Source organism: Podarcis liolepis (genome assembly GCF_965112155.1).
Source record: "Podarcis liolepis genome assembly, chromosome: 5".
In the NCBI taxonomy this organism is placed as follows: Eukaryota; Metazoa; Chordata; class Lepidosauria; order Squamata; family Lacertidae; genus Podarcis; species Podarcis liolepis.
The window spans coordinates 22,359,066-22,377,318 of NC_139556.1; the positions used below are offsets into that span (position 1 = coordinate 22,359,066).

At 41.8% G+C, this 18,253-nt stretch overlaps 1 protein-coding gene across 17 annotated transcripts in view; it reads left to right on the forward strand.

Moving 5' to 3' along the window:
• The window catches only part of ZMIZ1 (zinc finger MIZ-type containing 1), a 375,034-nt gene that overhangs the window by 223,900 nt on the left and 132,881 nt on the right, over positions 1-18,253 (forward strand). For all 17 annotated transcript variants that reach the window (XM_083502435.1, XM_083502431.1, XM_083502432.1 and 14 more), the window contains 2 exons: positions 851-961; positions 17,769-17,882. In XM_083502435.1, coding sequence (XP_083358561.1) covers positions 902-961; positions 17,769-17,882 — 174 coding nt within the window. In that variant the 5' untranslated portion in view covers positions 851-901. The remainder of the gene's footprint in view (positions 1-850; positions 962-17,768; positions 17,883-18,253) is intronic.

The window sequence follows — 18,253 nt, forward strand, 5'->3', positions numbered from 1 at the left end:
AAAGGTCTTCCTAGTATTTAGTGGGAATCTCCTTTCTTGTAACTTTAAGCCACTGATTCGTGTCCCACCTTCAGCAGTAGGAGAAAACAAGCTTGCTCCATCTTTCATGTGATATTCTTTAAGCCAAGTTGTGCTTTATATACGCTACAATGAATGTCTGAAATTTGGGGAACCTTGCATTTTGTGGAGGGTGGGGAAGGGTCATAGCTAAGTGGTGGAACATCTGTTTTGCATACAGAAAACCTCTCAAGTTCAAGCTGAGAGAAACCCCTGGGAGCTGCTGCCAGTCAGTGTAGTGGCAATACTGATGGGCCAATGGCAGATTCCTCTGTGTGTCGGGGGGGGGGGTAGTTTTCACACAGCGTCAACGTAAATTTACAACTGAAGTTTGTTGTGATGTTAGTATGCATCCCAGGTGCCTGCAGAAAGCATTTTGTGGTGACATTTATGTCAAACACCCTAATTCCCTCTCCCCTCCCCGCTGGTGAACCAAGAGCTGGATTTGAAGCAGGAAGAAGAGGAGGGGGAAAAGAGGAGGAGTCTTTGGGATAGAGTTGATGGCACTGACCTGATGGGAACATTGGTGGAAGGGATCTAGTATAGAATGTCTCTAGGTTTGTAGCTAGCCACCCCTGAATTATGTGACTTTGGGATGTCATTGTTACATATTGGAATGAAAAGGCATTGCTTTCAAGAGGGCATCCACCCTCCCTTTAAATAGAAAAAACTACCACAAAGGGTAAACATCTGCTATGTAGTATCCAGCATCTCGTTCGTTTTAGTGTTGGCAGGACTGCATTTTACTTTTTGTCGTCTTAATGATCTTTCTTGTTCTTTTTATATCTTGCAGCTTGAGGGATTTTAATGGCTTTCAGGTAGAATCCAAGTGGAGACAATCAAAATGAATTCTATGGACAGGCACATACAGCAGACCAACGATCGGCTGCAGTGCATAAAACAGGTAAGCCAAAGACCTGTCATTAGACAAACCTGACGGTTGAAAGCACCCATAGCATTGCATGTCAGCCTATGCTCTTCATGGCGTTTGTGTTGTAACAGACCTTATTTAACTACTGCACTGCTTCTTGATCTTGAAACTCCATTAAAGCTGAACGCAACCTCATCCTTTGTGAACATTTTCTAATCATTTAAGTTATTTCTCAAATGGGGGATGGGGCTTGTTAATATATATTGTCCTGCCATTTGCTGACACAGACAATGGGCCTCTTTATATTTTATTACAGGCTTTTTTATATATAAATAGTATTCATTTCACATTCTGCTATTCCTCCAAGGGCATTGGGGCATGGTGGGTGTCTCCACCACTCACAACAGCTCTGTAAACTAAGAAATGGTGACTGGTGCGAGGTCACTTTAAGTGAGCTGAGTGGTGATTTGAACTCTGGCTTCAGTGGTGTCAGATGCTGTATCTGTCTACCACACCATATCAGTGCATATGTGTTACTGCAACTAGTCATGGTGCCCCAACAAATGTGCACCACATGTTCCTGAGTGTGATCAAAACCAAAAAGGGTTAAGAGCAGCTGTGAAAGGATACCTTCAGACTGGGGAATAGGAATCAAAATGGTAAATATGGTTCAATTTAAATGTGTTTAAAGTGAGGCGCACTGGAGCAAAAATTTCTAATATCGTATATGCACTGGTGAGGTGTAAATTGGGGGCATAACTAACCAGGAAAGAGATCTTAAGATTGGAGGTGGATAGCTCACGGAAAATACTGAGCTCCATGTGGATTGTTAGGAAAGGGAATGGAAATAAAATGGAAAACTAACTTATCAGAATGCCTTTATCCATGTTGCAGCCACATTTGAAATATCTTACAGTTTTGGCTTACCCATTTCAAAAAGACAATATAGATCTGGAAAAGGGGGGGGGGGATGAAATGACCAAATCGTTAGGATGCACTCCCTGAGGGAAAATGTTTAGAGGGAGTTTAATTTAGACAGAAGGTGCCTGGAGGCATGATAGAGGTTCATAAAACTATGCTTGGTGTAGAAAAATGGAACACAGAGAGGTTTTTCTCCCTGTGTCCTAATCCTAGGATTTGGGGTCATTCTGTGAAATTGAGCCTTGTGTTCTCATGTTCCTCTTTTTTGTCTTGAAAGTTTGGATTCACTGTCCTGTATGTGCAAATCTACGTCATTGTCCTCTATGCACAAGTCTACTTCTCCCCTTTACTTAAACATGTTTAGAAGTATTTTCCTAAAAAGATGTGTGAAATTTTGCCATGAAATATGCTTAGTACTATGGGTAGAAGCTAAGAAGAGGCAAATTTTGCTTTTGCTTCCAGTTGCTACACATTTTGTAGACTTGTTGGCAGCAGTTACTGCTCCAAGGAGGCAGACAGCCCTCCGTGGCCCCCTCACCCCCACCCTGCAAGAACGGTATAAATGATGTTTTGTGTTCTGCTTGAAGTGAGTCAGGTTACAGCAGAGGGTCAAGGCAGGTTTCTTTCTTTTTAGCTCAGACTATGTTCTGGCACACAGACAGCACATTTGCTGTAATGTTTTTAGACTCCCTTTAGAACTGTGTAACTTCTCTCCCTTTCAGTTCAAGAGGGAAAGAACCCCAATTACTCAGACAGAATATAAGGGTAGGTTCAGAACAGAAAGCACAACAATTAGAAATATGACATTATTTGCCCTTATAAAAATCTTATAGAAAACCTGAGGCAGTTAGCTTGCATTGTTTGCCTGTAGGGACACATGGGACTTCCCTATGAAAACAAGATTGTCCTGTACTCAATTTGTGGCATTTTTGCTCTTGCTCTATGTACTAGGCACCTTGCTACCTGAGAGAAAGTACCACCTGAGTTTCTTTTTTATGCCAAGCTTTCTATGGTGTTTTGAGGCTGCTGCTCCCCAAATTTCTAGACATTGTAGGGTGTTTTGAGGTTCCAAGAATGGTGTCTAAGCCAAAAAAAACCTCTGGCTCAAATTTCACGTCAGCCATATTAGGGAACCGTAAGGTCTGACAGCCTCCGTCCCTTCATCTCTTATTCAAGAATAGTAATTCTGATGATAATAAAAGTTTACAGGTAGGTATAAGGATTACTGAGTGCAGCATGTTCAACACTTAGGAAAAGTGTGTGTGTGTGTGTGTGTGTGTGTGTGTGTGTGTGTGTGTATCACACTGACATTTGAAATCGGATGATATGTTGTTATTAAAATTATACACACACTTTATAACAACAACGTATTACCCTATTTCAAATGTCAGTGTCATGCATGATTACAATTGGCTGCCTCCCTGCTGAATATTGAAACTGCATGACATGGTCATTCAGCTTCAGCTGAAAAAAATAACCAGAAGTTCTTTGCTACCAGGAGCCTTTTTCTGCGAGAGCCTAGACTCTTGTTTCATGTTATATTAGGAGGTGTTAGGCAACATCTCAGCAATCCATACTGTGTCACTCAGTTGATCCAACTTAGTGAATGTGTTCACACGTAACCTTAAACCGTAGTTTAGTGTTACATGTGCAAATAGAAAGGAGCCCAGGCAAAGTGCTGATCTCATGTGCTCCTACCCCACCTCCTTCCACAAATCCAGGAGAAGGAATAAACTATGATTCACTTTTGCTTTCAGTGAATCATGGCTTGTTGTTACAAGAAAATTAGGAATTGTGATTTAACATAAATTCTGCTTAAGTACAAAACAAGCTACATAAAAACCAGGGGTTATAATCGTGTACTACAGAGAGGGAGTTATGCGCTCGCTGTTGGGATCACATTTGGAGGTGGCACAACAATACAGTTCTATGACTAATGTTGGAAACAGCCAGGAGGCTGCACTCTGAAAGTTTGGTTCACACAGATCTGGGAGGTTGCTCTGCCTGAAGGATTGATACATCAGGTTCGATGGGCAAGGCCTCAGGGGAAAGAAGATATATTTCTGGAGAGTTGGTTTCCGTTTTTCACGTATATAAATGGGCAGTAAGGAAAGGCTCAGAAGTCCTTTTGGAGGCATATATTAAACCAACTAGAAAGAAAGGAGCTTGATTTCTGACTTAATATCTTTGTAACTGACAATGCAGAAAGACAAAACAAAGCAGAATTTGTTTTAAACCAGGATCCCTGGTTTGCATGTCACAACAAACCAAGCATCTTTGAAAATGAAACTGATCTTTGTTCATATGGGAAAGGGTGAGTGGGAGCACTCAAACGTAAAGATTTGTTTAGTTTCCTTCGCATTATGAAACTCTGCTAGTTCTAGCAAGTAGTTTGACCTTTCACTCTTTTTTTAAATTTACCAAGCATATATCAAGCCTTGAATTGAACAATATACAACCTGTGCAGTTTCACACTCCCATCCCATCCTGTACTTGGCTGCAGTCTACAGGATTGTCTTAGAATATCACAAATAACAGTATTCATCAAGAAAAAAAATAGAGACTCAGTCCATTCAAACAGACACATTTATGTCTTGTTGATTTCAGTGGGAAATTTAGATCAAGGAGATTTTAAAATGTGCTTCACTTTGACCAGACCATATGCATAATTTATCTCCCTTGTTGCAAAGTTACATTTTAAAATGTGTTTGGAAAAATGTGAAATATTTAGAAACAATGAAAGCAACAAGGATCTAGATTTCATTATGTCCTGCTTTCGTGAATTTGTGATATGTATATCAATATTTTTCCATGACTGTTGAGCATTTCCATTTCCGCCCCTGCCCCCCACATCCAAGTGTAAAAATGTTTGAGTTAGACTGTTGTTACATGTTCACTATGTAAAACTAGGAGTAATATAAAACATGCAAATTGTACATAATTAAATTAAGGGCTTTTGCTGCAGCTCTCTGGCATATGTGTTGCCACAGATGCTGCCTATGTTATGGAACATGGCACTTATCCCTGCCCTTAATGACAGACTGTTTCACGTGTATTGTTTCAGTCTGAAGTGTACAGTCAACTTTAGATACAGTCAAATCTGATTCCGTTTCACTGGTGCTTTTAGGAGTGGAGTGGTGTCACTAATCTCAGTGTCAATATCCACCCACGCTTTAAAGCAAAGGCATCAATGCTGAAGCAGTCAGATGTCTTGTACATTGTTTGGGTCTCTTCTAAAATATCCTAGCGTCTGTCTAGCTTTGTGCGACCTCTTTAACAAATTCTTTGTCTCCTTTCCCCGTCTGGCTGACTGTTGGAATGTGCTTCTCCAACAGTAAGAGTATGTTCAGGAGAAAGCTGCACTGATAACAGCCAGTCATTCTTGGCTTCTCGGGCAAATCACAGGCATCCGACTGACATTCCAACCATGGTTGAATCTCCCATCCTGGTAGCCTGCCCTCTTTGGCTCCGGCAGTTGATGAGCAATGTGAAGATAATGACTTCAAGTCAGGAAGAAAACTTCTTTAGTATTCACATTTGCTAGGTAGAGTTGGGTGGTCTTCTGAACAGTATGTTGAGTCTCAGCCTATGTACCCACCCATATATGAGCTGTTTATTTAAGGTGATATTTCTGCCTTCTGGATTAAGTGTATAGATTACTTTTTTAAAAATCATATATCAGGTAATAAAAAACCATCTTGCTCGGAGGCAAGAGAGAAGACAGACCAGGGAGCTAGAACAAACAATGACTGAGGATTTAGCTGCCCTTGGAAATGACAGTTTAGTGCCATATTTTGTGTTTTGTCTTGTTACTGGCTAATTTGAATCTGCTTCTAAGCTCAGTACTATGAGGTTTAGCATCAGTAAGCTATGACTTCTGAGCCAGGCTGATGGCCATTGGCTCACCCTATGTCCTGAACCCCTGGCCTACCTGGCAGCAAGTCAGCGTGCCACGTCCAAAGTTCAATCCACACAAGTGAAGTCCAAAGGTCAGGAAACGAGGTTCAGGGTCAATCCAAGTAGTCAAGGCCAAAGTCCAGCAGTCAGGATACAGTCCAGAGTCAAACCGGAGCACAGTTCCACAGCGATCCAGGAGCATCAAGGCCAAAAGCCCTCAATATGGGCAGTTGAGTAGACACAGCACCTCAGCTCTGCTGCCCTTTTATACTTTGCACACTGATTGCAGCACCTGGGCTTGATGAGGCATGTGACCCTCACCTGTTCTAAGCCTACTCCAACTGAGGAATCACACACCTGCTCCCAGGGCTAGTGAGCTTTACTTGGCCAGCTAGTGAGCTTGGCTGTGGGCCCTTGCCTGCCTCAGCTCCTGGAGTATCCCTCCTGCTGCTCCCTGTGCCTCAGAGCCCACCATGTTTGTGGAGACAGAAGCCCCTCTGGCTCTGATGATGAGTCCTGCTGCTCTGGTTCCTGTGCACCCCGTGAGTACTTCCCGCACCAACCTCTCCCTCCCCATTCTCAGCTTGCCCCAGTTTGTCCCAGTCCCAGCTATACCTATTGCCAGGCTCCTCTTCTGCCTCCCAGTTGTCCTGCCGGTTCATGGCACCCTAGCATATTAAGAAGCTTCTTTCTTAACTCTAGGCCTTTGCAATTCATAATCATCTAAGCCAGGCAAGGCCAAACTTGGCCCTCCAGCTGTCTTGGGACTACAACTCCCATCACCCCTAACTTAACAAGACCAGTGGTCAGGGATGATGGGAATTGTAGTCCGAAAGCAGCTGGAGAGCCAAGTTTCGCCATGCCTGATCTAAGCCAAACTCAGCTCTCCATTGCGTATGGCAGCTCATATCTCTCTCCCCGCCGTACCTGCTTTTCCTTTTTCCTGCCTGTCTTGAATTGCAAAAATGCACAGGGTTGGCAAGCACTTGGATGCCCAGAATACATTGCTGAGTCTAAAGTCATGCAAACTTGTCCTGAACAGTACTCAAAATAATTATTTAATCTGCTTTGATCCCCTCTGACACGTTCAAAGTTTGCTAATTTAAAGTGAGCAACCTCACTCAAGGGAGACAAGAAAGAAGCCTTTTAGTGATTAAGAATGGTTCATAAGCCTGTTTGTTGATGTATCTCATTTATTCTATCTCTGCAACTTTTAAGTTGTTAAGTTACTTCCTTTTCTTTTTAGTTATCGGAATGTGTAAAAAGCATTTTTAGCCTTGCATTCTAGAGAAAAAAGAATCTATTATTAAAAATCAGAAGAGTTTTTATTAACTGTGGTATGGAAGTCAAGCTGTTTCTATCAGGCCCTTTTCAAGTTGGTGGGTGGAACACCCATGTTGTTTTTGAACAATGCATGGTGGTCTTTATAGGAAAAACTTAGTCTGTGTGACATAATAGAGCATTTCCTCTTGAGCAGGTTAGAGCTTAGCTGCCAGAAACCTTGCCTCATGCTTGCTGCTCTGGGATATTGGTTTCTAACTGACAGAGAAGCTGATATGGCATGGCCCCCTCCCCCCACTGAAATACACAGAAACCCGAAGAATTAACTAGCGCTATTTCGCAGGGGCAGGCAGGGGGTTGGGTACTTCCTGTTTGGATAAACTACTTACAGAAAAAAACCGTAAAGGAGAGGTTCTGCTGCTAGTCAACAATATTTTCCCCTCCTGATTGCTCTGAGATGGTTGATTACATTGCTGGCTGCGGCCTTTTGCTCCTTTTCCTGGAAATTTGAGTTTGGTTTTCCCTCTGAACGGACCATCTCTGTTTTTATTTGCAAGCTGTCAGTAAGAAAAGGTATGGCTCCCAAGAAGAGAGATGGTAGGGCTTATCAGCATCACGAACCATATGGAACTTTGAAAGTTCCTTCGAGTCCAAAGTTGTTCCCCCAACTGCGAGAGCAGGTGGAAAATGCACCCAGGACCAGGCCTCTGTTGGCAACTGACTATCTATCCATGGGCTCCCTAGCGCAAGCAGGCAACGAAGAACAGGAGAGTCTGCACGCAATCTACGTTTTGGAGGAGAGCCTTGGGCAGGTAGGCTTTGCTGAGTGGTTTTTTTTTCCTTTAAAAAATCTAGACTGAAGAGGAGAGGAAGATGTGGAGCTACGCTAGAAAGAGTCTGTATTCAGTAATTATCCACGTTTCCTATGAGGAAGAATGGAATTGGTGGGTAGCTTCACCGGTGATGTGGAGATATTGTTAGAGATTTTAAAGATTTAACTGGGTGTGTTACTTCAGGTTTGGAGGAGAGGTAGAGTAAAGTGGCAAAGACACCAGTGGTACTGGTTGGAGATAAGATTCACTACAAGAACTGTCCTTTTCCAGCTGGTGTTTGGTGTTTAATTTCATCTGTTCCTTTATTTGATTTTGTATGTGCATTGGCACTGGCAATAAAACATTTTGGTTGTTTTATGGCTCTGCCTTTTAACTTAGCGTTTGTCAGGAAAGCTTTCAAAGACACACATGATAGGAAGCTAGATGAGAATTTTGCTGTCTCAGTCAAGAACAGAACAATCACATGAAACTTCAGACTCTACCCAGCCCAGTGCCATCTAGTGACTAAGCCAAATAATGACACTATCCACACTGCATCTTGTCTTGGTTGCTGTTACATTTTTTGATGTTTTATCTCCAGTTAAGTTGCATTGCATGCATAATGCAGCAAGGTGGTGTGCAGTTAAGTCAACAGAACTAAATACATTTCAAATGCCTCCTGTTGTACTCTGCGTTTGCTGGAATACTGTTTATGCTTAACAATAACAAAATATATTCATTTGAGAAATAGTCACAGGCAGTTTGAAGTGCTTTCTGCAGGAGGGGTAAAAATTCCTTGTGTGCTAAGTGGTACCCTTTATCTAACAAGCACAGAGGGTTGACCCCAGAGGCAAGGAGGGAACCGAGTATATGTCATCCATAGTTACCCTAATTGAATTCTTATTTCATTACATTCTAGATCTTCCTTTCAATTTCTGCACTTGTTTAATTCTCTAGGTTTTTTTTTCTTTTTCTTTTTTAATGCAAATAAATTATCTTGAAGTAGCTGCACACAGAACAGGAGCGGATAGCCTTTATCCAGCCCACCAAGGATTTTTTATGCAAACCATCAAGAATCCACCAAATTTTGACAGTGGTGGCAAAAAGAAATATAAAGGAGCCGTAGTGCTGGGGTAGCCCTGATGCAATGCAAACCATCCCTCCCTTGTTCTCCAATTGATCATTTGATGAACTCAGAGGGGAAATAATCCCCCCTCCTCAATGACTCTGTGTAGATCAACTGAGGAGGGGGCTGTGTACACACTAAAGTGTAGGGTGGTCACATTCACAGCTAGCATGATGCCCTGGTTTGATAACTCCCCTGGTTCCCCTCAAAAAAGAGTTCATGGTGACCGTAAATGAGCCCATTTTCCACTGCCCCAAAGAAGGACAATTCAGACCAATTTTTCTCAGCTTTGTGTGTGTTTAGGTTGAAACACATTGAAACCAGAAATGAGTGTTCATGTAGCATGTTAACAATCTATTTGTGTGGTAGAGACCTTATTTAGTTGTGTCTTTGTTCAGATTATATCATACCCTATCCCAGGGACCCAGCTCTGCTAAAACTGTAGTCCAATGTAGAAGGACACACAAATCTAGACCAGTGGTCTGTAAGTATTGTTCTCAAATTGCTGGGGAGGGGGAAATGAGAGAGAAATGGGATTTGAACCAAGGATTATGTGAGCCACAGCTGCTGTTCTTAGCCATGATGCAGCATTGTCTTTTTTTAACATGTGGAGTTAGGGGGGTTGGTTTCTATTATCAGCTTCTTTTTTGAACCATAAAGAATCCACTTGCCTAAAGAAGATATTTGTCAACCTTGGGCAGTTCAGGTTGGTATGTGGTACTGAAGAAAAACGTTGATGAGTAGTGACAAGTGACTCTCAGCCTCATTCATATATTTCCAAATATCTGTTGTTAGAATCATGGTGGCAGTTTGGCATAAAATTCCTTCCTTGCTTCACTGTAATAATGTCGTAATGCAGCAGTGACCAGTTTGTCTGCTCAGGATTGGTTTCCCCTCCTCCTGTAATTTAATTTAATTTAATTTAATTTTAATCACTCTCTAATTTTTGCTGTTCTTACTGTGTCCTCAGACTTGTACCTATTCTGTGACTGATCAAACCTTCTTGCAATGCATCTTTTTTCTGTAAGGAGCCGCGCATTTTGCTGCTGAAGAGGAACTGACACAGGTCTCCAGAATCTAAATTTGCTTCAACTTCATAACTAGACTATTGCAGCGGAGCTGCTTGACTTCTTCAACACTTTTGGGATCTCACATAGTACCTAATTAATTTGCTTTTGCTCAGCTCAGTATCATCTGTGGGAGAGGCTTTCAGACTTTTAACTTCACTGAATATCCCCCTCTTTGGTTGCATTTGCACATCATGGTAGGCCAAACGGACTTGGCACAAATGTGCTGGCTCCTGAGGAGGAAATTGCATCCACTTTGCTCCTCCCAGGACTTTTTAGCATAGCACTGCATCCAGCATAAGGTTTGGCCTCTCCTCTTTAACCAGGATCTGTATCCAAGGTTTGTGCTACAGATTGAGGTTAAGGAGGAGAAACTTTAACCATGTGTTCTGGGTTCAGATGGCATGCTAAGCCAAAACATCTTGACTTAGCTGCTGTCCCACAGTGAGATAAAAAGCCTGCAAAGGAGCAAAGTGGGTGTGAGCTTCTCACTGGGTCACTGCACATTTCCACTGTGGTGGTAAGCCATACCTTGGCTTACCAGTGATGTGTGAACCTGGCCAGCAGTCTTCTCTGCCAACCCCCACCTCACACATTGCAGATGCTCCTGTGTAGAGCCAACTTCTAGGTGCACTGTTCATTATGGTTTCTGCTGGGCTTCACAGTTGCACTGCATAAACTAAGAGTGCAGCCTAGAACAAATTTACGACTGCACATCCCAGGATAGTGTCATTATTTCCACGTTTAATGGAAGGCTCTAGTCATGCAGAGCTTCTACCATCTCCTGAGCAAAAGCAGAAAGACAGAGCCCAAGGTATCCATTTATTCAATGCCTGGGCAGCCTGATTTGAGTATTTAGGCTGCAGCCCTTATGGACTATTTTTCTTAGGTGTAAGCCCCATTAAATTGAGTGTGCTTCCCTTTTATAGGATTGAGCTAAATGTATCAGATACTGGGTATCATGCCCCTTTCAAAACCCATACCCATTCTTCTGCCAACCTCCATTTGATCACAGATAAACTTCTATTTGATCACGCATACTCTCACACTTATAGAGGAAATATTCAGAGTCTGCATGGGTTTAACTTGAAATAAACTAGCAAGATACAATGTTTTGAGAAGGCTTGCTTCAGATATTGCATTGTAGGCCATGCTTGATCTTTTGCTTGCAACAAGCTTCATAGCGGATTGTGTCATAAATGTGTGTAATATGTTTTGTGGTGGTATCTCAATAGTTAAGGCAGATAGATTGCATTACAGGGTGTCTTACATCTTTCCTACCTTCCTTTAAAAGGGTTATAGGGGTCAAACTGTTGTTCAAACATAATACAAAGAATTGTGCCCTGAGCATCCATATCAAAAATGCTTTCCAGTATTTCAGCCTGCTGTCCCATTTTAGTTCCATAGTAGCCAGGGAAATTAATGTCAGGGAGTGAGGAACGGAAAGACTTTGTGAATGAACTGTTTCCTGTGCATACAATGGAAGGGGGTTGAGATCACAGTACTCTGATTGCTAACGCAGCTTCTTAATGTCTGGGGCTTTGGACTAATAAAAAGCTACATTAAGAATTACAGTGAGTGATTTGCAAGCCCTTTATGGATTTCTTTTGGTCCAGAGAAAACCATTATATTCACATCTAACATTTTATTTGACTCTCTCTCAGACCCACACTTTGTCTCTCTCTCACACACGAAATTCATGATCAGATGCTCACTATCAATGGTGGCTTGAATGGCAGCTGCTTTGACATTATTTTCAGCCAAATCCTAGATGCGCATTATTTGGAAGTAAGCTCCATTGCTTACTCTCAAGGAAGTTTGCATAGGATTGCAGCTCAGAGGGACAATTCATATCCATATCACGGTTATACTTTTATCAAGCCCCACACCTAAGAAAATCATTTGGAAAGATGCTACGTTGTGATGTAAAGTAATAGAGAATGGGAATCATCAGAGACTCAGAAGAGTTTTGTTAGTGTTGCTGCCAGACAGTGGCAAAAATACAGTTTAAAAGAAAGAAAACAAACTACTTCCCACCACTTGGGGGGGGGGACTTTTAGACACTGAGACTCAATGCCAGGATTTTTTGAAAGATGGACGCTGATTGGTAGCAATTGCTTTTTTCTTTCTGAGTGGTTTGTATGGGTGAATTTGAGGTGTTATTCAAGTAGTTTTGGGGAGAGCCTGGCACCCACTGCTTTCCTGATGGTTGACTGTGTATGTAGTTTTATTACTCGACTGGTTCCTTCATACATTACAATTATTATTTATTTTATTTTATTTTATTTATACCCCACCCATTTGGCTGGGTTGCCCCAACCACTTGGGGTGGCTTCCAACACATATAAAACATAACAAAACATCAAACATTAAAAATTCCCTGGTAGAAGGCTGCCTTGAGATGTCTTCTAAAAATTGTGTAGTTCTTTATCTCCTTGACATCTGATGGGAGGGCATTCCATGGCAATGTTGGGGCTGCTTCCCTGTGGAATCTTCTTATGAATACCACAGTAATATTGCAAGCATGTGTGTGGCTCCAGCCTCACAGGTCCTTTCTACCAGATCATCAGCCCACATGATTGGCCCCACCCATGTGTTTTGGGATTCCTAAGTAGTACTGTGGCAGCAGAGGAAAAAAACCCTCAGAAAGCAGCTTCCATGCCACTGCAGCAATATATGAAGGGGCCCTAGGCGACCCTTGATTGACGTAAATGCAAACGCACTCATTCAGCACCCACATCATTAGTTGTGTTGCTGTTTAGCAGTTCAATTAAAGCAAGAAGCAGAGCAGATGTAACTGGGCAAAACAAACAGGCAGCTTGAGTCAGCCTTCATAATTTGGCACGGCATCCCATAAATAAATGCAGTAACTTGTTTAGCATAGTTAAGTAGTTTGCTACTCAAACAGGCCATATTTGCATGACATTCCTTTTGAGGAGCAGTTAAGATGTGGCAAATTAGCTCTGTGTCTTCAGAGTCTGACATGTTGCAAAGAAAAGAAAAATACCCTGCCCCCAAATATGCATTATCCTATATTAAGGATTCTGCACTTATTTCCTTCAGCAGCAAATCAAGCTAAGCAGAGAGCTTGCAGTGTGATTATTTTGTTCCATATTGTTGCTGTCATTCTTTTGTGCCTTGATAAGATAACTTGAGCCCTGAGTGCTCTTCATTTGAACTATTACTGCTCTTGTGCAGAATCTAAAACATATTGGCATGTGACGCCATCTGTTTTGTCTTCTCTGCTTAAAGAAGTGTCTCTTGTCACACATCTCAAACTTCATTTGGCACTATAGGTAGGTTTTCTACCTACCTCTGTGGCACCCTTCAGATTTCAATCAGATTTCAATCTGCAAAAGTTCTATTTTTATTGGCTTCTTAAAACTCAGTGCATACATACATTTGAATTCAGTGTTTTAGGGCCTTGGTCTGTTGAAAGTGTTGTGCCATTGTGTTCATTCTTCTCTTCCCCCTCCCTTCCCAGTCTGGATGCGAGCCTGGTTGGTTACAGCGTGGTGCTGATAACACCAAGGTTGCAGGTTCAGTTCCCACATTGGGCAGCTACATTTTCCTGGGGTTGGACTAGATGACCCTCCGGGTCCCTTCCAACTCTACAATTCTACGATTCTAAGACATTTCAACACACACCTGCAGCGTGCCCCCACTCTCTGTGCCCCGTTTGCCATCAGATCTGCTCTGCCTTGGAATGTAAGCTCATATGAGGCCGCTGTAATTTCTTTGCTTTCTTTGGCTCTAGTCTCTCAGCAGCTCCTGTTGGGCTCCTGCTTCAAGCTTCATGTCTGTGCCTTGCTGAGTCATTTATTTTCCTTTGTCTTGTTGCTCAGCCCCATGTCTCCCTGAATACTGTCTGGTCTGTTTGCCTGCTCCCTGGCTCTTTGCCTTCGCCTTTCTCCTGATCCAGCCAAGTCATCTGCATCCTGGCTTCCTACCCCCAGCCCCAACTATGCACAACAGCTAAAGACGCTGCGTGTTGAAGTTTGTGCTGCCAAGGAGTCCACCTTGGGGTAGGGATATTAATGAAGGTTTTCCAACTACAGTGCAGTAAGAGAGAAGTCACCCCCTTGACTGATTATTTTTTTTTAAAGTACTATACAAATAAATGGTATTGGGGTGGTTAGAGGAGCTGTAGTGCTGCTAGGCTTGTGGGGTGTCGCAGGCAATAGCCTTACTTTCAGCGAAGTACGGTTTGCAGAAAAAAGTGAATCAGAAAGTTTTCCAGAAAGTATTCTGCTACCCTAAATTGATGGAGATTTGATTTAGCATGTTTATTCGATTTACATTTAGTAAGCGCAACTAAAAACACCTGAAAGGATTTCCCAGAAGTATTTGAACAGAAATACTTGATTAGGGGGGGAAAATCAATAAAGTGTAGTTAGTGTGGTTTAAATGTTCAGTTTTCCACTTGGAAAATCATGTTAAGCGTTTTAAGGCATGACAACTGTTACATTTAGATTTATGGAAAAAAGACATTAAGAAACTAAGAATTGTTAACATACTATTTTAGCAAGCCTCAAGAGCTGTGCACAAAATTTGTGTGCTTCCTTGGGGTAGTCACCTGAAAAAAAGTTAATTAGAACTTTGGCTAATATTGACCTTGTTTGCACATAATGATAAACCACAGTTAATGGCTTGTCAGGATCACTTGTGCTTTGTTCCTGTGCTGCTGCAAACAGGAGCACCAAGCCATTAAGCCTTGGCTTGTTGTTATGTTCAGACCCAGGATCGTGGTTTATGTCTCCTGAACAAACCATGCTTACTACTCAACATGGAGCCATGATTTGTTGTTGACTTTATGATGATGATGATTTGTTAGGGAGAAACTATGATCACAGTTCAGATATAACAACAAAACATGGCTTATGGCTGCTCCCAGTTGCAACTGGGAAGGAGCAAAGTAAGAGTAATCGGGCATAATCCCAGTAAATCATTTAGCCATGGCTTGTTAAATATGAACAGGCCCATTGTAGTCATTCCACTTGTCCAATTTGACCTCTATTGCGTTCATTCACAATTCACAAGGAAAGATATTGGGGGGGGGTGTGAATTCCATGGACAATTTCCCAGCTTCCCCCAGGATTCCTGCAGAATTACTCCTATCCCATCTAGCACTTTCACATATATTGAACTGTGCACAAAGAAATGCAAAGTGCAATTTCAGCAATTCAGCATAGGGGTTTGAATGCCCAGAACCTTAACACTCGCTCCTAACACAAAACTCCTAAACAGTAGAAGCTCTTGCTAGGGTAATGTTGTCTGGGAAATGCTCAGCAGGCTACCAAGCACCAGGTATTCTGTAAACACAGAACCCCACATAGTTCAGACAAGCCTTAATACCAAATAGGCTTCACATGCTCAGCATAGAAATTGCAGCTAAGTTGAAATTGAGGAGAGTCTACATTATGGATTTACTGTGGGAAAGCACTGAGTTTAAGCTGATTCAATCAACAGATCGCTTTTCAACATCTATACTGAAATATTTGGGTACTGGCACCTGCAGGCTCTGTTTATATTCATGGGGCAAGTTGCATTACCTTGAAGAGAGGCAAATTCTCCTGCCAAAATATAACACCAATAAGCATAATAATCGGGGCAGACTTGGGTCTTTCAAATTTCAGCCATGCCCTGTGCGAGGCCAACATTCAGTGCCTGCCTCCCGCCTTCACTTTGTCATAGTTGTGGTGCCCTGTGCACCCCCTAGGCTCAGCGCCCAGTGCGGCAGAACCAGTCATGCTGCCCTAAACCCACCTCTGTAGTAATAGTAGTTATGTAAGCCATTGCAGATGTTCAAAGCATTTAACTTACATTACCTTGGTAATCATTATGACATATCAGTTAACAGTATTATGTTTTATTTAGATGGTGGGCTGAGGGAACAGTAACTTAGGGCACAAAGTGAAATTTAACCAAGAGACTTCCCAATTGTAGCTCAGATTTGACAATTATGCCACTCCAGTTAGCTGAGTTATATCTCCTTATATATGCCTACTGTCCACACTCTTTGTTCCCTCTAAAATGTCAGGTTCTGTCAAAATGATAAGGGAGGAGTAAGGATACAGTATGTAAATTGCACCACAGGACGCAAAAGAATAGTTCTTTATTTTAGTTTTACTGAATAATAATTTTCCTGGTGCAGAATTTGAACAACAAGGAGAAGTGGATGTTTCTCTTACTACTAACTATAGCAGTGTTTCCTTTCTCAGGAGAGCAACTCAGTAGATGGTAGGGGTGAGAATGTGTCTTTTATATAGCTAGTCCACAGCTTTTCTATTCTAGAAATGTATTTTAGTGCTACACTAGTTTAACTGCATTGGCTTTACCCCCCCAAAATTGTTCTGAATCATTGTTAAGTGAGCATTACTGCCAACGGACTGTTAAGAAGCCCACATAACTGCTGCTCCCACCTTTCCAGTTGAAGTTACTGTGTTTGTAGGCCCTTACGTATTGTATGATATATATGCAGTGTAGCCATCTGTTGTGGTACATATTATATTATGTTTGCATTTACTGTATAAGCACCAAAGAAATATATAGAACTTTAGTTACTGAAGTGAATACCAAGTCCTTGTAGAAATTACTTAAGATAGGGAAAGAGATGGAATATATAAACATCCATTACAGTGGTCTCTTCTCAAGGGGTTTGAAAGCAAATTATGTAGAGATTTAAGGGCAAAATCCTTTCCATCTTCTAAATTTCTTAATAATTTTCATGGTTAGAGTACTTTGATGTAAAAGGGCAGAAACTGAACTCCGTAGAACATGGCTGTGATTTGGTCAGTCCCACAGAGAATGAGATAGTGAAGAATGCATTAACTCAGCAGGTGTCCATCAGGCACAAATTCACTTCTTCCTCCTAGGCATAATAGGAGATAAATTCTTTTTTTCTGCTATGGTGGAGAAGCAGTGTGATCTTTCTTCTGTAATCTTCAATATGTTCACTTATGTCATCGTCACTGAAATACTTAGATGCAGTAGTTTCCCTCCATTTATTATTTTTTCCACTTTATTACTATTGTGCCTCGCCCTTCCTTTGAGTAGCTCAGGAGGGCTTGCCCCACCTTTCATCATCCTAGGTTAGCATGGGTAGGTTAGTTAGCCTGGGAGACTGAGGCGGACCCAGTAAAGCCAGATCTCACTGGCTAAGAAATGTGTAGACTATTGGCTAAAAAAAAAGTGCTCAGTACTATGAAAGACCACAATGGATATATGGCATATGAGAGAGAGAGTCCAATTTGTATGCTACAGCTTTGTACTGTTAGCATATTTTGCATATCAATGTTGTAACCAAGAAGGAAGAGGAAAGAGAGCAGATGGACGTGAACTCATTCTATTACTTTATATATAGACAAAGGAGTAATTGGTAAGCATAGCCTATGTCTCTGGTTTTAGACATAGTGTGAAAGGATTGTCAGGATTCTAGTGAGAATATGCAGACAAATATTGTAGTTTTCAGAACTTTGAGGCTATGTGTCTATTAGCAACACTGTTGGGTCCAGTTGCCAAAGCAAAGATGGTGGCATTCAGCCAGGTCAAATAACTACAGTTGGACGTTATGTGCCAGGATTGGTTACGGATTTTGGTACGTATCCGTGAGAGAGAAAATTAGATACTGTGTATATAACCTGTGCCAGCTGTACCTATAAAATACCTAATCTAAAACGCATTTAGTTGGAGAGCATCTATTTACCTAATTATATTTAATTTCCCTTCTCTCCCAGCACTTACAGAATCCTGCCAACTTCCACAATGCAGCCACAGAACTCCTGGATTGGTGTGGCGATCCGAGAGCGTTCCAGAGGCCCTTTGAACAGAGTCTGATGGGCTGTTTGACGGTATGTCAACTCTGGTGCAGCAGAATATTTTTCCACTGGCATTTTAAATTGCTGCCTGCATCCCTAAGGATGGCTGGTTTGGGGAGGAGGAGGTGGAGGCTGTGCAGCTAAATACACTGATTCATTACCCTCTTATTCCTCTTCCTTTACCTCTCCATCCCTTTTCTAACAGAGCATCTGAGTTTTCTCATCCTATAAGTTGTGGGGTAAGAGATCATTAAAAGTTAGAAGATGTTGGATTTGAGAGGTGGATTTGTTCCTCCTCAGGGCTTTAGGACTAAACTCGGGGATTTTGACTGGCTTTGCAAATCAGTCAAGAAAAGCTACCAGTCCATGAAAAAGTTTACAAGCCCATTGCTTATATATATATA